Below are 27,780 nucleotides of genomic sequence, written 5' to 3'. Positions count from 1 at the left end.
CCTGACTAATGTTGAAATTAGCCAGCTAAACTTGGGTTAGTCCAAAGGGTAAAGAAAGTAATAAAATAAGACCAGTGTCTTTTAAACTGGAGTGTGACTTGGGAACTTTCCAGTGTCAGTAGCATGGGGTGTCTGTCAGGAAGAGGGCAGGAGGATGAAGACCTGACTCTCAGAAATGTCTGCGCAATGAGCTGTAAGACTTTCATCCCTGTCCAAAATTGATACCAATAACCCTACACATCTGTGTAGTTTGCAAAGCACTTTTTTGGCCACCATTTCAAATAATCCTCAGGACAATCCTGAAAGTTGCTACCATTATTTTCAATGGATAAAGCCAGCTCAGAAGGGTCAAGAAACTTATTCAAGGGCCTTTGATTGATAATTTGTGGAGTCTGGGCTAGAAGCAATCTACCCCACATGCCAAGTTCCTTCTCTTAAAAAAAAAGGAGAAAAAAATCCCCTAAAAAGGTAGGATAAAATAAGAAAGCAGTCAGGAATCCAGGTGGAGAGTTAAGAATCAATAGAGTGGTTTCGTTTGCTTTTTAAAAAGTTTCTTCTCTTCCACCTCACCACCCTTCCCTCTATACTTTCCTGACAGTGGTCTTGATGTAAGTTCATTTTTCATTTTAGAAAGATAAGAAGCCTGGCATGGTGGCTGTGCCTGTCGTCCTAGCTACTCAGCAGGCTGAGGTGGGATGATCACTTGAGCCCAGGAGTTTGAGACCAGCCTGAGCAACATAGTGAGACCCTGTCTTCACATTTTTTCTTTCTTTCTTTTTTTTTTTTTTTTTTTTTTTAAAGCCATTTACAGTGGCTATGCTTGTAATCCTAGCTCCTCAGGAGGCTGAGTGGGAGGATCACTCAAGCCCAGGAGTTCGAGACTGCAGTGAGCTGTGATCACACTACTGCAGTCCAGCCAGGGTGACAGTCTCGTAAGGAAAAAAAAAAAAAAAAGATTTAAAAAACCTCTCTCCAGCATTGAAACTTTCTGTAGGCTAGTTGACCAAATCTCAACATTAGCTGCCAGGTTATGCGTGTCCAAGCAATGCAGGTTGTGGTTTTAATTAGCATGATGTCTCCAAGGATTGTGTCTGTCCTCCTGTGTATGGAGATTCCAATTTACTGGTTTTAAGATGTGGTGAACAGAAGTCTGTTCTCATAATTGACCAAGGGGATGTAGGCCACAAAGGCATGAATCTTAAGTACGTGACCCCCTAACTCACGCTGAAGCCATGCTCACTGCATCTGAGCAGGTGCTGCTTTCGCTTCTTGTTTTTTATTTTTAAATTTCCTAAGTTTTGTTTGGTTTTACCTTCCCCTGGTTTGGCAGATGCATTTGTACTTTTTGGAGAGATATTTATACCATTCATGTTAAAGGTATTTTTTTTTAAATGGTGTCCTGTCAACAGTACATTGAGGATACAATTTAGGAACTCAAAATGTGTTTAAACACAACTTAGTAAATGTTATGTCTCATCATCTGGCATTTGGCCTCTGCAAATTCATTTTATTTAATGCCATAACCAATATTCCTGATTTGAAATACTTCCTTTTATCTTTTGTCTTGAAGGCAGTATTTTTTTAAATGTACCGTGTTTGACTTTCTTCTAATAACACCCCCCCAAAAATATTCTTGATTGCTACATTCATACCTATTTATCTCCGTCTATGTATCCTCATTATCTATCTATCTAAACACAAACTGCTTCTTCTGGGAAGGTGCTAAGACAGAGCCTTACAGTACTAGGCCCCCAGAGAGATCATTTGCTTGTGGCATCAGGTAAGTGACACATGGGCTTTCCTCTCCCAAGCAAGACATCTAGTTGTCACCCACCAATCTGCTCAACCAGTTATGGAGTAACTCTGCTGCCTCTCCACTTCACTCAGATATGAGAGAGTTAATTATTTAATATGTTTGCTAAGCACATTGGGTTCCCTAGAGAAAGCGTGCCACATAAATATATATAAATGAATTATTAATTAAAGTTTAAGCAGATTAGTTGGTGAGTTCTTCCTTAACTGCCCCATTTTCCTAATGAGATGTTTTGAAGTTACTATCTAGATTTGGTATCTTGCCCTTCCTTCTTTCCAGTGACTTCTCCCTCTTCCCCTCCTTATTTTCCTTCTGCTTAATTCTCTTTCCTTTCTGTCAGCCCTGTCAGTGCCTACCATATTGTGGGCACTCAGGCAATCACAATGATTTAACGCCAGATCTATAGGTAAAAGCCTTCATTAACTTCAACAGGCGTCATAAGCTCCTAGGAACTCTAGGGTGAGATTAATAATTAGATAATGATTCTAATGTGCTATGAAAATGAGAAGCCAGGCTCATGAAATGCTGAGCGTGGTGTGGTTATCAGCAGTAGATGAAACCCTTGTTTACCGACCCCTTTTCCCTGATCTGTTTCAAGTAAAACGAGAGATCCCAGATAGTTTAAAAATTAATATAAATCAAATCAAACCCTCCCACAATGCCGACTCATCTCTCATCAGCCAGAACAATACAAAGAGATTGCAATTTAAGAGCCCGGTTTGGAGGTTCGTTGGATTCTCTTTGAGGGAACCGTGGACTAATTTAGATCGAGTATGAAGGAGCAGCATAATTGCTTATTGAATGTTGATGTCCAAATCCTAGTTATTCCTTTACCGGAGATTAAGGGGAATTAGAGAACAGTTCACGTCCATCCTGCTAAACCTGACCCAGTTTATTTACACTGTAATCTTACTTCAGAGCATGAGAAGTAAAATGAGCTGCTCTTATCAATTAATAGCTGAAGAAAAATTTAGATTTCAAGTTCCATGTAAGAGCTACTTATTCCAAAGCACTACAGAAATGAAGAGGTGCTTCCTTTTAGGCCAGGAGCTAGGAGGGGAGGGAGGAAGCGCTGAAGAGAATTTGTTTTTTCCTTCCTAAGAGTTTGAATTACTGTGCAATCTTGGATTTTCTAGTGACCTGTGTAAAAGCCTGGGGCTAAAGCAGACCTATAATGGATCTATTTCTGAATGGTTCAGCAGTATTGGAGTTTAAAACAGCAGTCGTGAAACCTGCATATAATGAGGCCAGTGCTTCCTTCTGCATCCAGGAGGCCATTGGTCACCTATACTTTGAGAGAGCCTGCATGGCCTCTCAAAGTACAGAAGGGGACAAGCCCCTCCCTGGCCCACTTCCACAATTCTCCAGGGTAGCCAGTCCTATACTTAGCAGACACAGAAGTCCCTCTAGGGATATGAGATAAACGGTCAGGTAAAGACCCTACACGTGCTCTCAAATCTTCCTGCCCTGCCATGTCCACCCCACCTGCAGCACCACATTCCACTATTAGACATTCACTTCTCTGAGTTAAGCCATTGTTCCACATTCAAATGCCTCTGGGAGGTACAATACATCGTGTTTACCAGTCATTAGTAATTTAGTACAAATATTTGTTGTTTGTTGGATTGACACATAACATGCATTGATCAGAGGCAGGGAGTGGGAAGCTGTACTTGAGTACAAGGGTGCCTTTCTACTGGCTGCCCCACTCCTCTGAACCTCAGGGTGCATACCAGGAAACCAGGGCGTTAGAGCAGCAGATGTCCAACGTCGCTCCCTGTCCCAGCACTGTGTATCTCTGATAGTTGTGAGAAGGGGCACAGATAAAACCATGGTGATGGGTCGGGGGATGCCTGGATGTGAGGATGATGGCGGGAGCCTGAGACAAAACAGAATGAGCACGGAAATTCATGAGAAGGCTCGGGAACTTTGAGTTGCTTTATATCAGCCTGTGGCCTTGGGTCTAGGCTCCAGAGTTCAGCACAGAGCCTGGAACACAATAGGGGCCCAATAACATTAGATGGAAAAGGACAGGAAAATAACAACTATCTATGTATTCGTTTTCTGGGACTGCTAGGAAAAATGACCGCACACTGGGCAGTTTGAAACGAGGAAATTTATTGTCTCACAGTTCTGGAAGGTAGGAGCCCAACATCGAGGTACTGGCAAGGCCGTGCTCCCTCTGAAACCTCAAGAGGAGCATCCTGCTGCCTATTCCAGGTTCTAGTTGCCCCAAGCACACCTTGGCTTGTGGCACGCTGGCTCCAGTCTCTGCCTCCCATGGCCATGTTTTCTCTGGCTCTTCACACTGTCATACCCTGTATACGTGTCTATGTCCACGTCCACATTTCCATCTTCTTCTTCTTTTTTTTTCTTTTCTTTTTTTTTTTGAGACAGTCTCACTTTGTCACCCAGGCTATAGTGAAATGGCATGATTTTGGCTCACTGCAACCTCTGCCTCCCAGGTTTAAGCAATTCTCCTGCCTCAGCCTCCTGAGTACCTGGGATTACAGGCACATGCGACTATGCCGGCTAATTTTTGTATTTTCAGTAGAGACAGGGTTTCACCATGTTGGCCAGGCTGGTCTCCAACTGCTGACCTCAAGTGATACACCCTCCTCGGCCTCCCAGAGTGTTGGGATTACAGGCGTAAGCCACCGTGCCCAGCCCCAAATTTCCATCTTCTTATAAAGGCACCAGTCATATTGCGTGAGGGTTCACCTTATGCCTTTTTTTTTTTTTTTTTCCCGAGACAGAGTCTCGCTCTTTTACCCAGGCTGGATGGAGTACAGTGGCGCGATCTCAGCTCACTGCAACCTCTGCCTCTCAGGTTCAAGTGCTTCTCTTGCCTCAGCCTACCAAGTAGCTGGGATTACAGGCATGTGCCGCCACACCCGGCTAAATTTTGTATTTTTAGTAGAGACGGGGTTTCCCCATGTTGGTCAGGCTGGTGTTGAACTCCTGACCTCAAGTGATCCACCCGCCTCAGCCTCCCAAAGTGTTGGGATTACAGGCGTGAGCCACCGTGCTAGGCCCACCTTATGACTTTATCTTAACTTGATGACACCTGTATGAACCCTATTTCCAAATAAAGTCACATTCAAAGTATTGAGGATTAGGACTCTGACATATCTTTTTAGGGAACACAGTTCAACCCATAACAGCCTACTTCACAGAACTGTTGCAAACATGAACTGAAATGTGAAATATCTTGATGACTGGAAAGTGTTTATGCAAATGTAGGAGAAGGAACTCAGCTGGGATTTGAGTCTGGCCCTGTCTCCCAAAGAGCAGGTTACCTGCAGACTCTCAGCATAGAAGCCTCCAAAGCCCAATTTAGGGGTGTGAAGACTAATGAGGGAGAAAGAGTATAGAAAATGAGGTCAAGTCATGAAAGACAAATTTCATTACCTTCAAAGAGTTGCCTGGGCCCACTGTGGGTCCCAAGTGAGGGAGGTGACCGCAAATACCCCATGTGACAACTTAGATGTCCTAGGAGACCAGCCTTGCCTGCTTACTGATGCCACACTGTAGAGAATGGGAATCACTGCTTCCCTCATTTTTAGGTCTTTTATTATCAGACTGTGAAGGAGCTGTTAATGAAAAAAAGCTTTAATAAGCACCAGTAATGCATAAACACCACTCTATGCAGAAGACAGACATGGTTCCTGACATCCCAGAGTGTGGGTTCTAAAGGACACCCGGACAGCCATGCATGAATTTTATGTTTTTTTTTCCTTTTTTGTGTGGGGTGGGGGAGTGGGTAGCATCAGGGAAGAGTTGCATTCTAATTGGTTATGAACCACAGGTCTAAATTTCAATTCTGGCCTGAATAGTAATTTTTCCTGAAGGTTTGAATAAATCATCCAATCTGCTTCGGTTTCAACTATTTTCAGCATTTCTATTTTAATCATTAATTCTGACTGCTAAGGACCCCGGAGTCACCGAGCCCGTTTGCGACTTAATTTGGGATGGGAATGAGGCAGGAGGAGAGGATGTGCTGAGAACCAAACAGGAGAAAATGGGCTTGACCTGGAGTTTTGAAAGATTTGGGCCAGATACAAGAGACGTTTTCTTATTAGTGATAGCTGTAATTCTTTGTTTTGCTCTGGCAAGGCGGATTATAGAATTTGCACAAATAGTTTTGGTGAAGATAGGAGAAATTCTCATGTAAGGAAGATGGTTTAATTTTCATTCTGATTTGACTGCAAAGAGACAGTTGGATGAGCCCTGCATTAAGGTAAATCACAGAATCTCAAGATAATAAATGCCTATAATCCATTCTACTCCCCTTTTTGCTTTGAATAGTAAGAAGCTCAGAGCTAATTATACTGTCCCGTTAAAATACTCAGGGCACTGTTTCAGTTATCTATTGCTATAAACAAACTACCCTCAAACTTACTGGCTCAAAACAACAATTTATTTTTATCTTCCATGGTTCAGTGAGCTGACAGGACTCAGCTGGACACTTCTTGCTTTCAAATTCTCATGAAGTTTCAGTGGGATGGTGGCTAGGGTTGGAGTCATCTGAAGACTCAACCGGGACAGATGTTCAAGATGGTTTGCTCATTCATGTTTGGTACCTGGGCTGGGCTGACCTGGATGGTTGGAGGCTGGCTGAGCACCTCTCTCTCCATCCATGTGGCTAGCTTGGGCCCTCTCACAACATGCTGGTAGCTGTACGGTGGCTGACTTCCAGGGGAAGTACTGGGGAATCACTTCCCTTAGGGTCATAATGGGAGATGTGGTTCACGAGTGGGGTCATCATTAGAGACATATCACCACAGGTATTTATAAATCTTTTTAAAATTTTTCATGGTCTTATAAGAGCTATGTCTCTCCTTGTGAGCCTTTTTTGGAAGTTAGCAAGTATGAAAAATACACAAACAATGCTTTATTCTTGTCTAGGGCTCAACAATTTACCACCACCCTCACTATGCTACCTTACCTGGCCTTCACAACACTGTGTAAACAGGTAGACTAACTTTGTCCCATTTTTACAGACACAGAGACTGAGGACCGAATATTAGTGATCTTCCCAAGCTAGCCCAGCTATGATGAGGTGGGTTGCCCTGGACAAACGTGTCTGACATAAATCTATGTTCTCAAGCACCTGGTGAAGTGCTGGCAGAGGCCTAAACCTAAAACCTAGATGTGACCCCTCCCCGCCAGCATGCACCTGGTTGCCTCTCCATTGGCCCTTCGTAGCAAGTTTGGTGTAGTGACATGGGCACTAGTCCTTGAGCAAAATTACCAGAATCCAAACTGGCTCTGCCACCTCCTGGCTGTGGACCTGGGATCTTTCCTACGTCTCTGTTTCTTCATTTGTAAAATGAGGCTGATGATAGTAACAGTGTCTACCTCTCTGGGTTGCCAAGAGAATTACATGAATGAAGGCCTCAAAGTAATACTTGATAAGAACTGAAAAAGAAACCTCTGCATGAAAAGCTGTAGAGGTAAGTGGCTATTAAGAGGACCCCGTTCTAGCTGCCTCTTCTCTGTGTGTTTCTTGATTTTACATGGACTTTACTAAGCATCCCAGTTGATCATGATGTTTCATTGTGCTTGATATTACATATTATCAGGTGGACTAAAAGCCCTAAATCAATGTTAATGCCTGCCCAAGATTGTGATTTGAGCTGCAGGATGCAGTTATAAAATATGCCTATGACTTATAGGCACAACCTGCCTTTCCCCAAGCTCTCATGTGCATTCACTCTCTTTTCAATTATTTATAGTGACATTCTCTCCCTTGGTGCCCATTCACTCTTCTCTTACCCATTGTCCCAACTGGATCTGCACATTCACCCCTAACTTCTCTGTGCTTCATTCATTTTTCAAACACATGTTCTTCTCAACACACTCACCCAAAGATCAAAGATCGAAGATGTCCTTACATCTTTTCTTCTTTTTCTTTTTTTTTTTTCCCGGAGTCTCGCTCTGTCGCCCAGGCTGGAGTGCAGTGGCACAATCTTGGCTCACTGCAACCTCCGCCTGCCGGGTTCAAGCAATGCTCCTGCCTCAGCCTCCCGAGTGGCTGGGACTACTGGTGCACATCACCATTCTCAGCTATTTTTTTGCATTTTTAGTAGATACGGGGTTTCACCATGCTGGCCAGGCTGGTCTCAAACTCCTGACCTCATGATCAACCTGCCTCGGCCTCCCAAAGTGCAGGGATTACAGGCGTGAGCCATGGCAACTGGCCCCCAAGATGTCCTTACATCTATGGACACATGCCCTTGATCTTCTACATCCTGTGCACTTTCCTTCCCCAAACACCCAGTATACAGGGACTTCTGTGCTCGCTTAGCCTGAAATCCCTGCTTCTCATCCTGATATCCCCAAGGATGGCAGAAGTTTCTGCAACTATGGCGGTGGGGCAGGATGCAGACCTGGGTATGAATAAGGAGGCCCTGGACATCTGGTTGCACCTGCCTGGAAATGTTCAGCTCACAAAGCTTTCCCTCAATGGCCCAAGAGAGCCAGAGAATGGATTTCCCTGCTGCCCACCTGGACACTGCACAAATAAGTCGTGGGCTGTCCAGAGAGCTTATGTAAGTAGCTGCTGCTTAAGGGGGAAAGTGCTCCTGACACAGGGGAGGGCTTGGCTAAGGGAAGCTGCCTGCTTTTTCCCCCAGCTCAGGGTGGGGGAAAGAATTGAGCTGAATATGCACCTATTCAGAAGGGCAAAGAGCCAAAAATAACCAGGAGCAACAGCATTTCATCTGACAGGCCCAGAAATAGAGCTCATTTTGGAGCATGCCTGGGCTACAGACTGAGTGATTCCAAGACCTCAGCATCCCATAAAAATACACGGAAAAGCTTTCAGTTTACATGAATGCTTCCTTTTCCTCCTTTACCACAACTTCCCAAGGCAAGGGCTCTGTGGCCCATAGGGAAAGAGTCTGCAGAGTCAGGGATCTGAGGCTCAAAGGATGGGGTCTGAGGATGAGGAGATGAGGCTGGTATCTGATGGGATGTTCTACGGAAGGAAGAAGCAAGAAGTAACTGTTAAACATGGAGGATTTGAAACAAGGAGAAACAGAGACAGGAAATAGATTTAGGGAATGTAATGGCTAGGGGGCCACAAGAAAAATGGAAATACTGCCCATAAAACAATGGCATGCAGGATTTGTCTAGATCCCAGAGGTCACCTTTGGCAGAAAGAAAGACCATGGTTTTCCTATTGGGATGGGGAGTGTGTTGCCTGACAGCAATCTTCTATTTTTGCTTTCCTCTCTTCTATTTCTGCTTTCTTCTCCTTTATTTTGATATAAAAGGCAAATGTCACGGTTCATTCATCTTCATTCTGAATAACTGAAATTACAGGAAAGAGGGAGGGGGAAGAAAGGAGAAGACTGCAGAATTACAGAGAAACCTGAGTGTGGAAATAACCATGTTCTAACAGGAAGAGACTGGGGAGACAACAATGAATAAAAGAAGAAAAGAAGGAAGGGAGGGAGGAAGAAATATGGAGAGGAAAAAATGAAAAAGGAAGACGTTGGATTCAACTTTATTCGGTGAATATGTTCAAAAATGTTCTATGTACAAGGCATGGGGGTACAGAGAAATGGTTAAGAAATAACCCCTGCTTTCAGGGGGTGTATAGTCTACTGGAGGAGAACAGGCCAACTAACATACCCAATACAAGGCAGAGTTAGCCAATGGCCACTTAGGATTACAGGCAATGCCTGCTGGGGGCACAGAGAACCGAACCATTGCATTTCGACCTGAGGCCATGATGGAAGATTCCCTAAAACTGGCAGCATTTGCCTGGGCCTCAAAGATTTACGTGGGAGGGTAAGTGGATGGAAGGAACACTCTCTACTCCTGCAGAATGCCTTCCTACCCACCTCCTGTAATCTGGAGGTCATTTGTCTCCGCAGGGGCAGATCTCTTTGCCCCAGACATCCTTAGTATATAGAAATGTGGTTACCAAGTGCCGACATGGACAGGGCCACTCCAAAGGTAAGTTTTTACTGATTCACAGCAAAATGCAACACATAAAGACAAGACAGGAGTAAAATATTAAGATTAAAGAACAGCCTTTTTTTTTTTTAAGACAAGGTCTCACTCTGTCGCCCAGGCTGGAGTGCAGTGGTGTGATCAGAGCTCAGTACAGCCTTGACCTCCTGAGCTCAAGCGATCCTCCCATCTCAGCTTCCTGAGTAGCTGGGACTGCAGGCACACACCACCACACCTGGCTAATTTTTGTATTTTTAGTAGAGACAGGGTTTCACCATGTTGCCCAGGCTGGTCACGAACTTCTGGGCTCAAGTGATCCGCCCGTGTTGGCCTCCCAAAGTGCTGAGATTGCAAGTATAAGCCATGGCACCCAACCCAGTCTTTTCTTAGGATGTTAGGCCCTTCCTAATTTTTTGATGGTAAAAGGCCTTGTCTTTTTAATGAAATGATACTGACAGAAGATAGTATATGCAGTTAGTTTATAAAAACTATTTTTGCTTGGTAAAGTAATAGTTGACCAAGTGTATTGGTCCCCGAGACGTGACTGATCTTAAACCATTTTGGGCCGGGCATGGTGGCTCATGCCTGTAATCCCAGCACTTTGGGACGCCTAGGTGAGTGGATCACGAGGTCAGGAGTTCAAGACCAACCTGGCCAACATGGTGAAACCCCCATCTCTACTAAAAATACAAAAATTAGCTGGGCATGGTGGCAGGTGCCTGTAATCCCAGCTACTCGAGAGGCTTGAGGCAGGAGAATAGCTTAAACCCAGGGGGTGGAGGTTGCAGTGAGCTGAGATCACACCACTGCACTCCAGCCTGGGCAACAGAGTGAGACTCCGTCTCAAAAAAAAAAAGAAAAAGAAAAAAAAAATTTCAGAGCCTCAGAACACCTCACCTGGAATGCTATGATGTGCCACCTGGGCATGCAGATGCAGTCCTTTCTCCAGCCCCTCCCTCCAGGCCCCTGGAGTCTCCTCCTAGGGGCGGGCAGTGCTCAGGACTCTGTGCCTTTGTCCTTTCCCGTGTTGAGGTGTGGAATTGGTCCCTTTCCAAGGGCGTGTGATAAACTGACTCACACCAAGGCAGTAATAAGGGAGGCCAATCTCCCCCGGGGACTTCGACTTTTAGTGGAGTATGAAAACTTAAACTGATGAATTGTAATGGTGAGATTTCAAGCCCTTCCATGGGGCAATGGGAAAATATATTTCTTTTTAAATAAAGGGCTTTCTTCTGAAATCAGACCACGCCCTTTCAATGACTGACACAAACTGCTGGAGAGACGCAAAAGTAAGAGCTGATTCTGTCTTCTGGATCAAAATGTCTCACTCCCCCGTGAAAAGAAATCCTGACTTTTTCTCTCCCCGTCTCCAACACAGGATGAAGCAGGTAATCCCACCACCTCTAGCCCAGGATGAGAGAGCAACTCACACATCCCTCTTAGAAGACCAAACTCTGGCCGGTTTTCTGCATGTCTGATGCTCCTTGCTGAAACAGAGCCATCCTGCCTACCTCTGGAATCCTGGGGCCTCAGGTGGTGCCCAGTCCACAGTAGGAACACAATAGGAGATGAATGAGTAGGGGAGAAGTGAGCAGTTGGATATGGCAGGTTAGAAACAGTCCAGCCTCCAGTGGGGCACTCTGCTTACCTACGCTTAGGTAAACCCAAACCCTCAAAGCTCACAAGGCCTTGAAAACTCCTGATTCCGTGAATCCTGATTACAAACAACCCGAAGGAACCATTTAGCTCCCCGAAGACCAACAGAATCTGTCTGCAATGTGGGAGGAGAGAAACTCCAGAGCGTGGCCCAAGAAGACAGGTGGCAATCCTAGAAATGCTGCAATGCCTGTTGAAGCCCCTTTCCCCTGAACTGGCCGACAATTTTCCTTCCATATACATTAAAAGCATAGTCTGTATTTTGACCTGATGGAAAAGATACAGACAGGATCTGGGACAAAGCCACCAAATCTTTTGTTCCCTTGGACACTCGATAGAATAAATGGTTTTCCACGTCACACAGGATAATGTTAAGTGCTTTGTTTCTGCAGAAGTGGAACAGAGATAGTGGGAGCATCTGTCAAAACCCCCAAAATGCTTTAATATGGTGGCAGCTGGCTGGGAGGAGCAGGAGCCCAGCTTCCTAAAAGCCAATAGTTCTGGAAATGGAGGACGGCTGTTTGAACCAGCGCGTTAACATCACCCGGGAGCTTGTTAGAAAGGTACATTCTCAAGTCCCTCCCAGGACCTACTGAGTCAGAAATTCTAGGGCTGGAGTCCAGGAGTCTGTGTTTTAACAATCCCTCCAGGTAATTCTGAAGTTTGAGAACCGGTGGAATAAGGCCAAGGGACTCACACAAGGCCACAGCTCTTAGGTGACCTAAAAAAAAGTGGATGACAGCTGAGGAGCCACCATGCCTGGTGTGGCCAGGCCTGTACTGAAGCAGCTGAGGGCGCGTCCAGGCACAGGGGATGCCCACGCCCGTCAAACCATCCTGGGCACCCCGTCTCACCACCAGCCTCTCCCCGACGTCTGTTGTGACTTGACCTGTGCTCGTGGCACAGGGAAAGGGCTGTGGCCTCTCAGGTTCCCAGGCTATTATTAGTTCCAATCCGCACAAATCTACCAGTGCTAAAGGGAAGCTTCTGCGAACTTTGGAAGGTGGATTAACTGTTTCAGAGCAGCAGCTGCGGGCCCAGATAGTTGTCGGAGCCGCTAGACACAGCCAAGCGCTTCCCTGAACCAAGGCCGGTGGCGAGCTGGTGGTCCCGCCGTCCGGAGGCCCCTCTACGCCAGGCCGCAGAACCCGGGTCGGAGAGCAGCCAGTCTCAACCTGCGTCCCCAAGGCCGAGGATGTGTCCTGGTTTTTTAAAAAGCTGTTTGCGCACTTCCAGGGCCTCACCCCTTTTATTTGGGGCTCCAGTATTACTGTATTGACCTAATTAATTCATTTTCTTCTCGGTCCAAAGTGGAAGCCGGAGCACAGGGATGCAAATCAAATACAAACCCGTCCTGGGTGCCAATACTCTGGACAATTAAAACAAAGAGCGCAGTGGTGGCGGTGGCGGCGGCACCACACAAAACCCTCGGGAAACATCCAGAACGTGCCGCGAACCAGCCGGCAGGGTGGGGCGCAGCCCGGCTGCAAACATGCCAGCAAGGAGGAGGTCCCAACCCCGCAGGTGGACAGGTGGAGGTTGGCAGGGGTCAAAATCCATCCTGAAGGCCTGGGAACCGGGCAGCTTCGCGGCACAACTCCAGGGGGCACACTCGCCCTGCGCCCTGCGGGAATGGCGCCCCGGCCAAAAAAGCAACCAGACAAAAACCCATTGCACGGGCGGGAACTGGGCTGTGCGACCGGCAAAAGGGGTGGGTGGGAGAGGAAGAATGCGGGAGCGAGGAAGAGGATGGGAAGGGAGAAAGAGGAAAGGGAGGAAAAGGAGAAAGTGAAAAAGAGAGGGGGTTTGGGAGCCGGAGGGGAGAGGGAAGAGGGAGCCGGAGGGAGAGGAGGGGGATCGCCGAGAGCAGGAGCGCGGAAGGGCGGCGGGGGAGGAGCAGAGAGAAAGGGAAAGGGGGGTGCGCCGGGGCCCAGCGACCCGGGCGGGGGGTGGCGGCGGCCAGGGGGCGGGACCCGGGTCGGTGCCCACCTGCGTGGGCGCCCGCTATCCCGAGGGATGGAAGCCCGGGGTGCCAGAGGGAGCGGCCGGGAGGCGGGCTGGGCAGGGAGGCAGAGGGGAGGGAGGGGACGGGGACGGAGAGGCGGGGAGGAGCCGGCGCTCGGCTGGGGCTGCGGGGGCGGCGACGGCGGGAGCGGCAGTGGCGGCGGCGGCGGGTCCGGAGGTGGCGGCAGGTGGCCCCGCGCGCGGCGGCCGGCCCGGCCGGGGGCGGGCGGGAAGGTGGCGCCTCGGGCGGGGGCCGGTCCCTGCACCAGGTGACCTGTTCCGGCCCGGATCCGGGCGGCCTCGCCATGCAGCGGCGCGGCGCGGGGCTCGGGTGGCCGCGGCAGCAGCAGCAGCAACCCCCGCCGCTCGCGGTCGGCCCCCGGGCCGCAGCCATGGTCCCCCCGAGTGGTGGCGTTCCCCGGGGCCTCGGCGGCCGCCCTGCCTGCGCGCTGCTCCTGCTCTGCTACCTGGTGAGCGCCGGACCCTGCCCGGGTCTTCCCCTCCGCGCGGGGCCCCGGGAACGCGGGTGGGGGCGGCCGGGGACACCCGCCACGCGGGGCGGGGACGCCGCTGCTAGTTTTCTCTCTTCCTTGTCGCTGCGCCCCGGGCGCTCCCGGCACCTGGGATAGGTAACCCTGGCGTGGAGAGGGGCGCTTGGACCGGACTTGCCAAGCTGCTCTCTCGCTCGTGCTCATTCCTCTCCCTCCTGAACTCTCTCTAGACCCGGGTCGGGTTACCCTCGAGACCCCTTCTTGTCCTCGACTCCACCCGGGAGCCTCGCCGCCCGGAGTTCGCTCCCCGCCCCGCCGCGCGCAGTCTCCAGCACCCCCAACCCCCCACCCCTCCTGGGCTTCCCTCTCAATCTTTTCGCAGCTCCTTTCCTTCCCGTGCCCAACTTCGCCTCTTTCTCTCGGCGCCCGCCACCCGCGTCGACCCTCCTTTTAGTTTCCACCGGGTCCTCCCGGCCCGGACGGTTTTCTGCCAACGCACCTCGCATCTCCAGCGCTCTTCAACTCCTCCTTGGTCACTCCAGCCAAGTTGCGGATGCCGGAAAGAAATCTAGTTCTCCGTAACACGCTTACCGCCAGAGTGGTGACTTTAGCTGCGTCTTGAACATTGTCATTTCAGAGAATATGCTTGGCTCATGCATGTCAGTTTGCAATTTGCACACTTCTTGGCTTCTGTTTTAGTCATCAACTAAAGGGCAGTAACCTATTTTTCAAAACCAATTTATTTTAAATACCAGAGTAGCTGAGACCCCTCAGAACAAAGTGGGGAGAAATTTTCTCAGTTCCTTTGAGGGCTTGCTTGCTTCTGTTTTGAGTTCTCCTAAACAATAGTAAATTTACAGAAGGCGACACCCTTCCGCCCAGCGTACCTTATGTTCCAAAATCCTGCAGAAACCTTGGGTTATCTCGCCATATATTACTGTAAATAAATGAAATGGAAAGTGCTGAATCATGAAACTGATGTAATAGGAAATTCACAGAATGCCAAAAAAAAAAAAAAAAATGAGCAGTGTCATTGTTCAGAATTCATTTCACTTATGTGGCATTGTCATTATTTGGAGTCTTTCTTTTTGGAAGCTAAAAACTGCTTAGGAGATACTGGCAGAAATTAGAATTTGATTCTGAAGAAATTTGCCACCCAGCCCGTTTCTTTTAACGTTTTTTACTTCTTCAATATTTCATTTCTTGAAGCAAGAAGGTGTAAAAATGCAAATTATAATTCTGCCTGTGCATCTACCTGTTGAGCAATCCGTGCTTTTACTCATATTTCAGAATTAGCCAATATCAAATTGTGTGGTTGGGCTTACTTCATATTTTCATAAGAAGTTGTCAGTTAACATGACTGATTTTTTTTTGCCCAAGAGATATTATTATTTAATATTTATGCCACAAGGTTACAACACACAGGCTCATAAATAAAACTGCCATAACAAATGACAAGATTTCAGTTTAAACAGATGATCCCTGTACACAGGGCCCCGCTGGCTACCCACAGAAGCAGAAGTGATGTAGTAGAGTGTTGCCTGAAACATTCCTATACAAATGGGCCGGGCCGAAAAGTTCCACGTGGACATCTCAAGACCTGGCAAGGAGGGGAACTACTTCTCAACAGTTCAGGAAGTCAGAGTCAGGAGAGCAAAGCCTAAGGGCCTAAGTGGACTCTGGAAACAGAGACAGATGATGATGGAGCAAGTATCATTCATGTGAAAGTTCTGTGTACACCAAGGGGGATTAAGAGAACAGAGGGAAAAATGATGCCATGGATAGACTCAAGTGAGATAGTGAAGGGGTGAGGAAGGGCTCCGGAAAGAGTAATTTTAGAAAATACTGTGATGTGGAAAATAACTAGAGCACGGATGAATGTCTTGGCAGATGGGGAAGGAATGGATTTGGGGACCTCATGGTGGGGGGAAATGTCAGTGCTTCCTGTCTTTGTATGCTTCCTTCAGAGGAACTTCTGATACGCTTACTGTACAAGACAGACTTTGATAAACAAGAGAGCCATTTTGCAAAGGACGCAAAAGGCCGACTTAAAAGGCAGTCTCCACATTTTGTTCTGAAGATCTAGCCATTTACTAGGGATGTTGCTCTTGGGTCTACGCTACACAAGATACTACTGAAGGCAAGACTTCTTGATCTTGGAGAAGCTTGGTGTGTGAATTGGGGAAAATGTAAATATCCATGTGAAACACTTGAAAAACATAAAACAATAGAGAGAAAATGCAAATGTATAATTGTGTGCATTTTGCTCAATCAAGGAATGCTACCTGGAGGAAGTGGTTGGTCAGGGGGATGGGGCTGGGCAGGTGCAGGGTAGAGATGGAGCAGAATAGCTAGGCAGGATCCCAGGAATATGTAGACTCTAGAGGAAGAAAGCTATTTCATAATTTGAAAGCCTACATGGTAATAACGATAGCTTACATTATGCTAAGTCGTTTATAGGCATTATCCAGTATTTATCTTAGCAACAACCCTGTGAGGTAGGAGCTATTACAATCTCCATTTAGATGAGATAACAGAGACTCAGAGAGGTTAAGTTAGTTGCCCTAGGCCATACAGTCTGAGATTGAAACCCAAATCTGTCTCCCTCCAGAGCCCCAGCTTTAAACCACACTAGTTTATTGTCTTCTGGATTTTGCTGCTTGTAACTCATTCTTCATCGATGTGCGGGCCATTAGCAAAGCTCTAGCAATTAGCAGCCACTGTGCAATTGGCCAGGATGTGAGGTCATGTCTAAAGTAATCTAAAATATACAAAGCAGGAAGCGCAGGCCACAGAATAGAAGCAGGATGTTAAAGTGGGGAAGAAAGGTAAAGCCAGAAAATATTTGCCATCGTTAATGAAGAGATAAAGGTTTGGGGTTTTTATGTAGTCCAGAGGCAGCTGGTGGAGTTTAGCATTTGAGTTTGGATGAATGTGCATACAAGTGTACAGCAAATGTGCCTTGGAATGCATTCCAAAGCCAAATTGCCTATGATTTGGGGACCAGTTCCTGTTTTGTGTTATCTTCACCTATTTGCTTGTTCACAAGGGCTGGAGGTTGACAGCAGCTTCTGAATAGATGCCTTTAAGCACCTGCCCTCACAGGGAGCATGCTTCCTGGAGTCAGGGTCCTGAGGAGTGGGCGCCTTCCTTCTCCATAGGCTGGGACGGAGTAACCTTCAGTATCAGCTCAAGAAGAGTACTGTGTCTGTAGCTAGGATACTGCCAAAGCATGAATAATTGTGATGAGGGCTGAAAGATAAGTCACGGAACGATGCCAAACAGATTTCTGAAAAGATGATCCCTGGTTCCAGTGGCTGCCAGAAAATTCTGAGGTCACCAAAGGTCAAGATGCAGAGAGCCTCCTCGGGGAGAGGGCCTCGAAAGCAAAGGATAATGAAATTGCTTCCACTGAGGTCGCGGGTGCTGAGTACTGTGCTCCACGCAGAACTTTCCCTTCCCAACGGGCCTTCTTGCTATTTTCTTACACCATTAACTCTTACCTTCTTCCAACTTAGCTAGAACTGGCCTGAGGCTGCCCCAGCTCTCTATCTGTGATAATGGCACTTCTAGAAGACAATCTTGTCCATTCTAAGCTCTGGTCTCCAAAGTATAATATTTTCTTATATGAGAAGATAAATCTCAGGATGGCCAGTATTGATGTCAGCTGTCAATTGAAATGTTCAGAGTGGATAGCTGCACTTGTTAGACAATCACACTGAGGACAAAGAAGTAAGAGGACATTAACAGCACAGAGGCTGGGCGCGTTGTCTTACGCCTATAATCCCAGCACTTTGGGAGGCCGAGGCAGGCAGATCATGGTGAAACCCCATCTCTACTAAAAATACAAAAATTAGCGGGGTGTGGTGGCATGCACCTATAATCCCAGCTACTCGGGAGGCTGAGACAGGAGAATTGCTTGAACGCAGGAGGCAGAGGTTACAATAAGCCGAGATCGCGCCGCTGCACTCCAGCCTGGCGACAGAGTGAGACTCTGTCTCAAAAAACAAACAAACAAACAAAAAACAAAAACAAAAAACAAAACAACAACAACAAAGAAACAGCACAGATACATGTGGGACAGTTAGCAGACGGCGGCTGTGACAGAGCCTTGTACAGGATTCTCTGTAAGTGGCCACATACCCTCGGTCATCCATCTAAGAGTATTCATTAACCCCTCACTATGTGTGCAATGCAGGGTATGAGAAGATCAAAACAAGATAAAGAGATCTGCAATTATCTAGCTTGAGGGAGAAGGATTATGAATATTTGAAAACAGAGATCATCCCCAAACCTCACATCAACCAATAGCTTCCTGACTGGAAGTCCTGACTGGAGCTCCTAAAATTTCCCAAGCCATGGTGTTGGCCTCTTGCCTTCTATTTCTTCTGGCTGCCTGTTGGCAAAAGCGTCGGAGCTAGAGGACAGGTAGGAGAGAATAACCCAGGCAATTCGCTGGAAAGATGGATAGACTAGAGTAAACCGTAAATAGCCTAAAGTGAATTCAGTTACCCTGTTTATTGGCTCATGCCATTCCCCTGAGAAAGGAGCCGAGGGGCAGGAGGCGTGTGCAGCCCATGAGGAATGGCTGATGGGATTCTGCCTTGGCAGGCCTTGTTTCCCGTCTCTACCTGGAGAAGGGCTTAGTTATACTGGGAGCTGGCTGAGTCTGGTGTTTGTGTGTTTGTGGTTTAGGCAATATCTATCTCCTCCAAACTCAAGGCATGCCGGCATGATGGCATTTTAGCCCCAACCCTTTCAAGATGAGAATAAGGAAAGTCATGAGATTCCCCAACCCTGTAGCCAGAAAGCGGTGACAGGTGTGTAAAGGCAAGGGCGTGAGTTGAGGGCATCATCTTTGGGTGTTGTTAGAAGACAAGAGGCACACCCTCATGGCTTTGGAGTCAGCCAATGTGGATTTGAATTTTGGTTCTGCTTTTTGGTAGCTGGTTGGCCTTGGGCAAGTTACTTACCCTCTCTGAAGGCATTCCATTGCCTCAGCTGTAACAGTGGGATGCTGTCTCCCTCTGTCGGCTGTTGTGAGGATTGGGTTAGAAGTGAGAAGTTCTATGAGGTCCCATATGAGAGGAGGAGGTTAGAAGTCAGAGAGAAAAAAGGTTTAACAGACCCATCCCAGTGCTCAGTACACAGGAGGTACTCAATGAAATAAGAGCAAACCAAGCTTAGGTAGCTTTGTGTGATGTGAGTTGGGAAGAAACAGCATATTCAATAGTATGGGGGAGAATCTTACACAACCAGGAATATTGATCATGACTGTGATGGTGTGGCTCTGGCCAGCTCTCAGGTTTAGGAAGGAATAATACTCAACTGGGAAATTCTTCCCTAAGCACATGCTGATTTTGAAGTCTGTATTGACATCATCGTCCATTTTGCTTAATTGCATGCTTTGTTGACTTAAACAGAATTTTTGCTTATATCTAGTAGGCAGAAATTACAAAAATAGGCCCTTTAAGGCAAGACACTTACCTTTTTGACCTAGGGAAAATATGATCCAGCCAGTTTGAAGAGAAAGCCCTCATGAGCCACAGTTTTCTTAGAAGAATGGAGCAGAAAGGTCAGGAATGAGAAAAACAGTTATTGTTTTCTTATCATACCCACCCACAGACATGTGTACATGCCAATGAACTTCCCGTAGCAAGATGCGAATGATTTAAAGTTTCCCAATCTCTCTGTTCCTTCCTTAAATACCAAGTGGAGACCGGATAGAGAACAAAGCCAGGTTTTCTCAGCTCTTTGGAGCAAGGGAGGGTTATTTGAATAGCATCTCTTCTTAATGATTTTGCTTAAAGGAATCGAATGCAGTCATCCTAAAAGAAGTTTAGGTCATATTGATAGTTTTATTTTTCCATTGAGAAGATGCATAAATTCATCTGTTTCTTGATTCCCAGGCTGAGTTCAATGCATTTATATCTCCTATTTGGGGTCTTCTATCATGAACACACATTAACTGGCCCATTTCTTTTTTTTAAAAAAAATTACAATACATGCACATTTACACAAAAGCAAGAGAATCTGTGTTTTGTCACTGTGCATGACATTGTCAAATTTGACTTTGATGAGGGCTCACATCTGGTATAAACATATTTGAGGGCTCAAGCATCTTTCAGGGCCCAGCTCTGTTGCATGCAAAATGGATCAGTATGTTGCTTTCAAGGTGGAACATCTATTGTAGCTGCCTAAATGGCATAATTTGAGGGGCACAGATGCCCCTCTTCACCCCAAATATCTCGCTTAGAGTTGCAGTGCATTTAGACTGTGCTTTTAAGGCATTATCTCCGCCAAGCTGGCGTAGAAATACAGATATGTGACATTACCTCAGTATTTTTTCATTATCACAGTAACATGGATGAACTTGCCAGATGAACAGGAATTCAGCAGAGGGTCAAGGGATGAGAAATCTTAAAAATTTAATTTGTATTTTTGGTGTGGAGAAATGGAAACGGTCTAGAATGTAGGACGGTTGTCTGAAAGGTCTAGAGGGACAAAATAGCTGGAAGTTTGCCCCAAATGGGTAAGGTGGGTGCCAAGGTGCCATCTTCCCTGATCTCACAGTTCCCCAGCTCAGTTCTGCCCCCCAGAGACCAGTGAGATGCCAAAGGGCATCTTTGGAAGGAATTAACGAGGCTGGGAGAACAATAGAGAAATGATGGGAACCCCTTACAAGAGAACTTATGAGTGTAAGAAGAAGGCAGTGGGGACTCAAAACTGATCAAGTCATTTGGTTTATATGCAAGTGCCCCCAGGGCCACTGAGACACCTGGCAGAAATGCCCATGGCCAGTGCTTTTTTTTTTTTTTTTTCCTGAGACGGAATCTTGCTCTATTGTCCAGGCTGGAGTGCAGTGGCGCAATCTCGGCCCGCTGCAACCTCCACCTCCCGGTTTCAAGTGATTCTCCTGCTTTAGCATCCCGAGTGGCTGGGATTACAGGTGCCCACCACCACGCCAGGCTAATTTTTTTTTGTATTTTTAGCAGAGACAAGGTTTCACCTTGTTGACCAGGCTGGTCTCAAACTCCTGACCTCAGGTGATCCGCCCGCCTCGGCCTCCCGAAGTGCTGGGATTACAGGCATTAGCCACCGTGCCCAGCCCCAGTGCTTTATTTCAGCAAGAAACACTTACTAAATTCTTACTGTGTGTCAGACTCTATCTTAGAAGCTGGAAACATAACAATGACATGGACTCTGAACTCATAATTTCTAAACAAAGGAACATGCAGATAAATTTTTAGCTTGTGTTAATGCAACCTGGCATGTGAAAATACCTATGAAGGCTGGACACGTGTCATGCCTGTAGCTGGAACTCTTCAAGTTAATTGCCTTATTTTCCTGGCAGGAAACAGCTTATAACCACACACATGACTTGAGCCAGGAAGTCAGCTTCAGCTTAATCAATATTTAGAGTGTGATGTGTTGCTAATCAGTGTTGGTTTTGTGCATAGGAGAGGTAGCCATGACTTGTGGTGAATCAGCTGCCCACAGGGTCTGCTACAAGCCACCGGATGCCAGCTTCCTTCATTGCATAGGTGCCTCAAAGCACCTTCTTGAAGGGTTTAGACCATGTTCTGCACAGGTCACGCAGGGTGATTTTGAGGCCCTCTTTGGGGCCAACACACCCTCATTAACTTAAGGAAACATTGCCCCACCCCAAAGTTTCTCTTCTCTTGTACTCCAGCTGTCATTCAAGCTTCTCCTACTTGTCAAACAATCCATCTCAGTCCTTAAAATTTGATCTCTTTGCCTAGCTTAACTTCATGTTAGCCTCTGACTTAGATCTTTTCTGAAAGAAACAATAGCAAAATGTCAACACTCTCCACCAGGGAACCGTAGAAAAATACAGAATCAAGCCCCATCAACTACACACATATGAAATGATGCCCAGTTGAGCTATTCACCCCGTTTCTCCTACATGAGAACTCCTAACAAAGCATATCGTCTGTCACCTTTTGTTCTTCAAAACTCTATCTGGGATAATAGCTTGATAATTGGCCAGGCACTGTGGCTCAGGCTGTAATCCCAGCACTTTGGAAAGCCGAGGTGAGTGGATCACCTGAGGTCAGAAGTTCGAGACCAGCCTGGCCAACATGGTGAAACTCGGTCTCTACTAAAAATATAAAAATTACCCGGGTGTGGTGGCACGTGCCTGTAGTCCCAGGTAGTCAGGAGGCTGAGGCACGAGAATCACTTGAACCTGGGAGGCAGAGGTTGCAGTGAGCTGAGATTGTGCCACTGCACTTGAGCCTGGGCAATAGAGCGAGACTCAGTCTCAAAAAAAAAAAAAAAAGCTTGATAATTTAGAAAAGCAGTTCGCAAACTGTAGGCCTGTGGGCCTGTCCAGTCAGCTGCCTGTTTTTGTAACCAAAGTTGTATAGGACCACGGCCACACTCATTCAGTTATGTGTTGTCCCTATGGCTATTTCAAAGTTTCCCTGCAAAACCTAAAATATTTACCATCTGGCTATTTTTTTTTTCCAAGAAAGTCAGCTGACCTCAAATTTAGAATAGCACTATCCAGTTGAAATACAATGTGAACCACAAATTTCAAGCCACATATATAATTTTAAATTCTCTAGTAGCTATGTTAAAAAAGTAAAGAGAGGCCGGGGGCAGTGGCTCACACCGGTAATCCTAGCACTTTGGGAGGCCGAGGCAGGTGGATCACCTGAGGTCAGGAGTTCGAGACCAGCCTGGCCAACATGGCAAAACCCTGTCTCTACTGAAAATACAAAAATTAGCTGGGCATGGTGGCACATGCCTGTGATCTCAGCTGCGCAGGAGGCTGAGGCAGGAGAATCACTAGAACCCGGGAGGCGGAGGTTGCAATGAGCCGAGATTGCCCCATTACACTCCAGCCTGGGCGACAGAGCAAGACTCCATCTCAAAAAAAAAAAAGTAAGAAGAGTAGGCATAATGAATATTAATATATTTTATTTAACTCAGTGTGTCCAAATATTGTCATGTCAACACACAATTAATATAAAAATTATTGAGATATTTTGCAGCCCTTTTTTTATACGAAGGCTTTGAAATTCAATGAATATTTTACACTTACAGCACATCTCAAATCAGACCAGCCACATTACAAGTGCTTAATATGACTTGTGGCTACCATTTTGGATAACATATGTCTAACACCTATATACCTGGGGGTAACTTTTACTGCACCTGAGACTTTGAAACAGGTGAAAATGAAATAATCTTCATATGAGTATATGGAGAGTTTTTTTGAAACAGAATTTGAAGGGACGGCTCTGTGGAGAGTACACGGTGAAATGTGTATATGCCTTCTTATTTTTATTTTTATTTTTTGGGGGACAGGGCCTTATGCTATTGCTTAGGCTGGAGTGCACTGGCACTATCATAGCTCACTGTAACCTTGAATTTTGAGGTTCAAGTGATCCTCCTGCCTTGGCCTCCCAAAGCACTGGGATTACCAGCATGAGCCACAACACCTGGCTTGTATATATCTCCATTATCCACAATGTTGTAAGAATGGACCATCAAACAAAACTGAAACCATGCTCAGGGTGCTGGGCTAATTAATGAAGAAAAGTAGACTGGTGCATTTTTAGCAGTAAGATGTAAAATAATGAACAAGGTTATTATGAACTGCACTTTTCTAGTAAAATCAAATGGTCATTCCCCTGGCATTCTGTTTAAAAGAGGTTTTCACTGGAGATCCTAGCATCAGCATTAAAAATCTGACACCCCCTATCCCTACTCAAAAAATTATCAAAGTGGGAGAGCTGAGCCTGGGTGAGTTTTTAAGGTATACATGAAAGGAATGAGGAAGAGGTTTTAAGTCGTTCTTTGGGAAAGAACAAAGTGTGATATTTAATACACCTCTGCACGTCCTGGGGGCTGGGCTGCCTTTTGTCTCACAAAATAAGCAAATGTCTTATTTGACATTTGACTTATTTGTGGGATTAGTGAGGGAAATATTTGGGGCATTGCTTTGGAATAAGTCGTGTTGGCCACCCATTGGCTGGTTTGGCTTCCACCAGCACCAGTGATCCCTGGCCTTGGGTGAAACTCTGTTGTGGGCTTAACACTGTGATTTGCATCTTGAGAATGGGGGTGATATCTTGGCATATCTGGCTGAATTAATAAACCAGCGCTTATGGACAAATGCTGGGTGCATTCCTATTCATGTAGGAGCAGAATTTAGCCTAGAGTTTCCAGGCGGCCATGGAATGGTGACCATTAGTCACCATTGATATCATTTGCTATGGCGTGGGGAAGGTGGGAGTGGGTGGGTGGCTAGAAAAGGAGCCAGGTTTCTGGGCTTGCCTTTGCTCACCCACCAGCTGGGTGGTGTTGGAGAATGTCACCTCTTGATTGTCATTTTCTCGTCTGCAGAATAAGAGAGTAGACTGGCTTGTCACCAGACTCATCCGTTCTAACGTTCTCTGCTTCTAATTATGAGACGGTTTTTATATGTGTTTCCTCTCTGTAATCTGGCAGCATAAACGAGAACATAAAACAATTAAACCTCTCCTGGGGGGGTGGCATGGACAGTTTGCATTGTACCCCTGTCTTTATATATCTCTTCCCACAGGTTTCCCATGACTGGTCAAAAGAAATCGCCAGCCCTTCTCCTATTCCCTCTGCCATTTGCAGAAGACATAGTTTCCACTGTGACCTTTTTTTTTTTTTTTTTTGAGACAGAGTCTCACTCTGTCGCCAGGCTGGAATGCGGTGGCACGATATCGGCTCACTGCAACCTCTTCCTCCCCGGTTTAAGCGATTCTCCTGCCTCAGTCTCCCGAGCAGCTGGGACTACAGACATGTGCCACCACGCCTGGCTAATATTTGTATTTTTAGAAGAGACGGGGTTTAACCATGTTGGCCAGGTTGGTCTCGATCTCTTGACTTCGTGAACTGCCTATCTCATCCTCCCAAAGTGCTGGGATTACAGGAGTGAGCCACAATGCCCGGCCCACTTTGACCTTTTAGGACAGTTGCTTTCTTCTCACCTACTTAAAAAAAAAATTGTGTAGTACACAATTCAAAAGTTAGGGAAGGATATACAGTGCATCTTTCTCTCTTATTCTGTCTCCTGGTCACCTCATTCTTATCCGTGTAAGCAACCAGTGATATGTGTATTCAAGTGATTATGCACATGTACATATATATGTGTGTGTGTGTGGTGTGTGTGTGTGTGTATTTAATCCAAATGGTATTTCTGAATCTGTTTTTAAAAAGCAAGCAAAAAAATGGGAAGTGACTGCCAGTGGGTACTGGGTTTCATTTTGGGGCGATGAAATGTTTGAAAATTGATTGTTGTAATGATTGATTGTTGACTAACTTTGTAAATCTACTAGAAAACATTGCAACTTACACTTTCAGTGTGTGAATTGTGTGGTGTGAATTATATTCCGACAAACCTGGAATTTCAAAACCTGGGCTGGGCACAGTGGCTCACTCCTGTAATCCCAGCACTTTGGGAGGCTGAGGTGGGTGGATCACCTGAGGTCAGGAGTTCGAGACCAGCCTGGCCAACATGGTGAAACCCCATCTCTACTAAAAATACAAAAATCAGCCGGGTGTGGTGGCAGGTGCCTGTAATCCCAGCTACTCGGGATGCTGAGGCAGGAGAATCACTTGAACCTGGGAGGCAGAGGTTGCAGTGAGCCGAGATTGCGTCACTGCACTCCAGCCTGGGTGACAGAGTGAGACTCCATCTCAAAAAAAAAAAAAACAAAAAAAACCCAAAAAAAACCAAAAAAAAAAACAACAAAAAAGAAAACCCTGAAAATTCAAAAACAAACAAAAAAACCAGACAGAAAACCCTTTGGGATCATTCCATTGTATGTACGTGAAGAGCTTCCTCCTTTAATAGCTGTATGGTACTCTACGAGTGGATGTACTATTTTTATTTAACCAGCCCCCTCTTGATGGGTTTAGGCTCCCTATCTCCTGCAATTACAAACTGTACTGGAGTGAAAATCTACACAAACATCATTTTGCACAACTTTGAGTGTATTTGTAGGTTAAACTCCTAGAAGTGAAATTATTGGTCCAGAGGGTGAGTGCATTTATAATTTTAGTAGCTATTACTTGATTGGCCTCTTAGAGATTAGAGATTACTGCCACCAGCAATACATAAGAGGGCATGCTTCCTATACTCTGGTCAGTACAATGTGTTATCTGACTTTTTGATCTTTGCAAATCTAGTAGGGAAAAAATGGTATCTCAGTGCAGTTTCAATTTGCATTTATCTTACTATGAATGAGCATTTACTTGTTGATTAACTATGTTGTTTGCTCATTTTTGTATGAATTGTTAGCCTTGTTTCTAATTGACGTTGACTATCAGTTGCTTTAAAAGGGAGACAACACCCCCTTGTACAGAAACCTTTGTTGATTCTTTGCTGTCAGTAGAATAAAAGTTCACATTCCTTGGGCTGGGACTCAATGTTCTCTAGGGCCAAACTCTGCTTTTCTTTTCAACCTTATACCTGCGTGTCCACATAGCTGCTTGCTATTCCCCAAGTACACCTGCATTCCCCTGCCTCTTGCCCGGCTTATGCTGTTCACACCCCTTGCAGTGCCTTTCCCTTGTGTCTCTACCTGAAGAACTTCTTTTCATCTCTCAAAGCCCAACTGAGATACCATTTCTTCCATAAAGCCTATCCCAGAACTTCCAGTTAGAATTATTCTTTCTCAGTGCTATGCACCCTTGGGCTTGTTTACAGTTTGATGGGAACACTGACGACATTTCACCTGTATTGCCATTATTTATAGACACGATTCCCTGATACCAAATTTCATGTCTTGTCCATCTTTGCCTCTCCCACAGCTCTAAGTCAGAATTGAAGAAAGGAGTCCTTATTTCTTTCCTCGGAAGAGACCAAAGTGACTTTTTTCTTTTAAATTGTGGTAAAAATATGCAAGCATTAAAATGTACCTTTTTAATCATTTCTAAGTGTACAGCTCAGTAGTGTCAAGGACATTCCCATTGTTTTGCAACCAGCACCAGTTTCTGTCTCGCTATTTCATCGTCCCAAACTGAAACTCTGGACCCATTAAATCCTAACTCCTCAATCTCCTCTTCCCTTAGACCCTGGTAACCTCTATTCTACCTTCTGTCTCTGTGAGTTTGACTACTCTAGGTACTTCATGTAGGTGGATGATATAATATCTGTTCTTTTGTGTCTAGCTTGTTTTACTTAGCATCATGTCCTCAAAGTTCATCCATTTTACAGCATATATCAGAATTTCATTCCCTTTTATGGGCTGAATAATATTCCATCCCATGTACATACCACATTTTTTCTACCCATTCATCCATGGATGGACCCTTGGGGTTGCTTTTGGCTACCATGAGTAATGCTGTTATGAACATGGGTATACAAATATCTCTTCAAGTCCTTGCTTTCAATTTTTGGGGTGTATATCCAGAAGTGGAATTGCTGGGTCTGATCATACCATAATTCTTTTTTGAGATGGAGTCTCGCTCTGTTGCCCAGGGTGGAGTGCAGTGACATGATCTTGGCTCACTGCAACCTCCACCTCCCGGGTTCAAGCGATTCTCCTGCCTCAGCCTCCCAAGTAGCTGGAATTACAGGTGGGCACCACCACACCCAACTGATTTTTGTATTATTAGTAAAGACAGGGTTTCACCATGTTGACCAGGCTGGTCTTGAACTCCTGACCTCAAGTGATCCACCCACCTCAGCCTCCCAAACTTATGGGATTACAGGCATGAGCCACCACGCCCGGCCTGATCATATGATAATTCTGTGTCTAATTTATTTGAGGAACTGCTATACTATTTTCCACAGTAGCCACACCATTTTGCATTCTCATTAAGAGTGCATAAGGGTTCCAG

General features: G+C 45.9%; 1 protein-coding gene across 1 annotated transcript in view; it reads left to right on the top strand.

The window, feature by feature from the left end:
- Positions 1–13,591: 13,591 nt before the first annotated feature.
- Positions 13,592–27,780, top strand: part of SEL1L3 (SEL1L family member 3) — a 118,224-nt gene continuing 104,035 nt past the window's right edge. Inside the window, exon 1 of the mRNA XM_054553789.2 lies at positions 13,592–13,908. Within this exon, the coding sequence (XP_054409764.2) occupies positions 13,744–13,908 (165 nt within the window). The 5' untranslated portion in view covers positions 13,592–13,743. The remainder of the gene's footprint in view (positions 13,909–27,780) is intronic.

This window comes from Pongo abelii, chromosome 3, assembly GCF_028885655.2.
Source record: "Pongo abelii isolate AG06213 chromosome 3, NHGRI_mPonAbe1-v2.0_pri, whole genome shotgun sequence".
Lineage (NCBI taxonomy): Eukaryota > Metazoa > Chordata > Mammalia > Primates > Hominidae > Pongo > Pongo abelii.
Note: the sequence above shows the minus strand (reverse complement) of the source record. Positions and strands in the feature narration are given on the sequence as shown.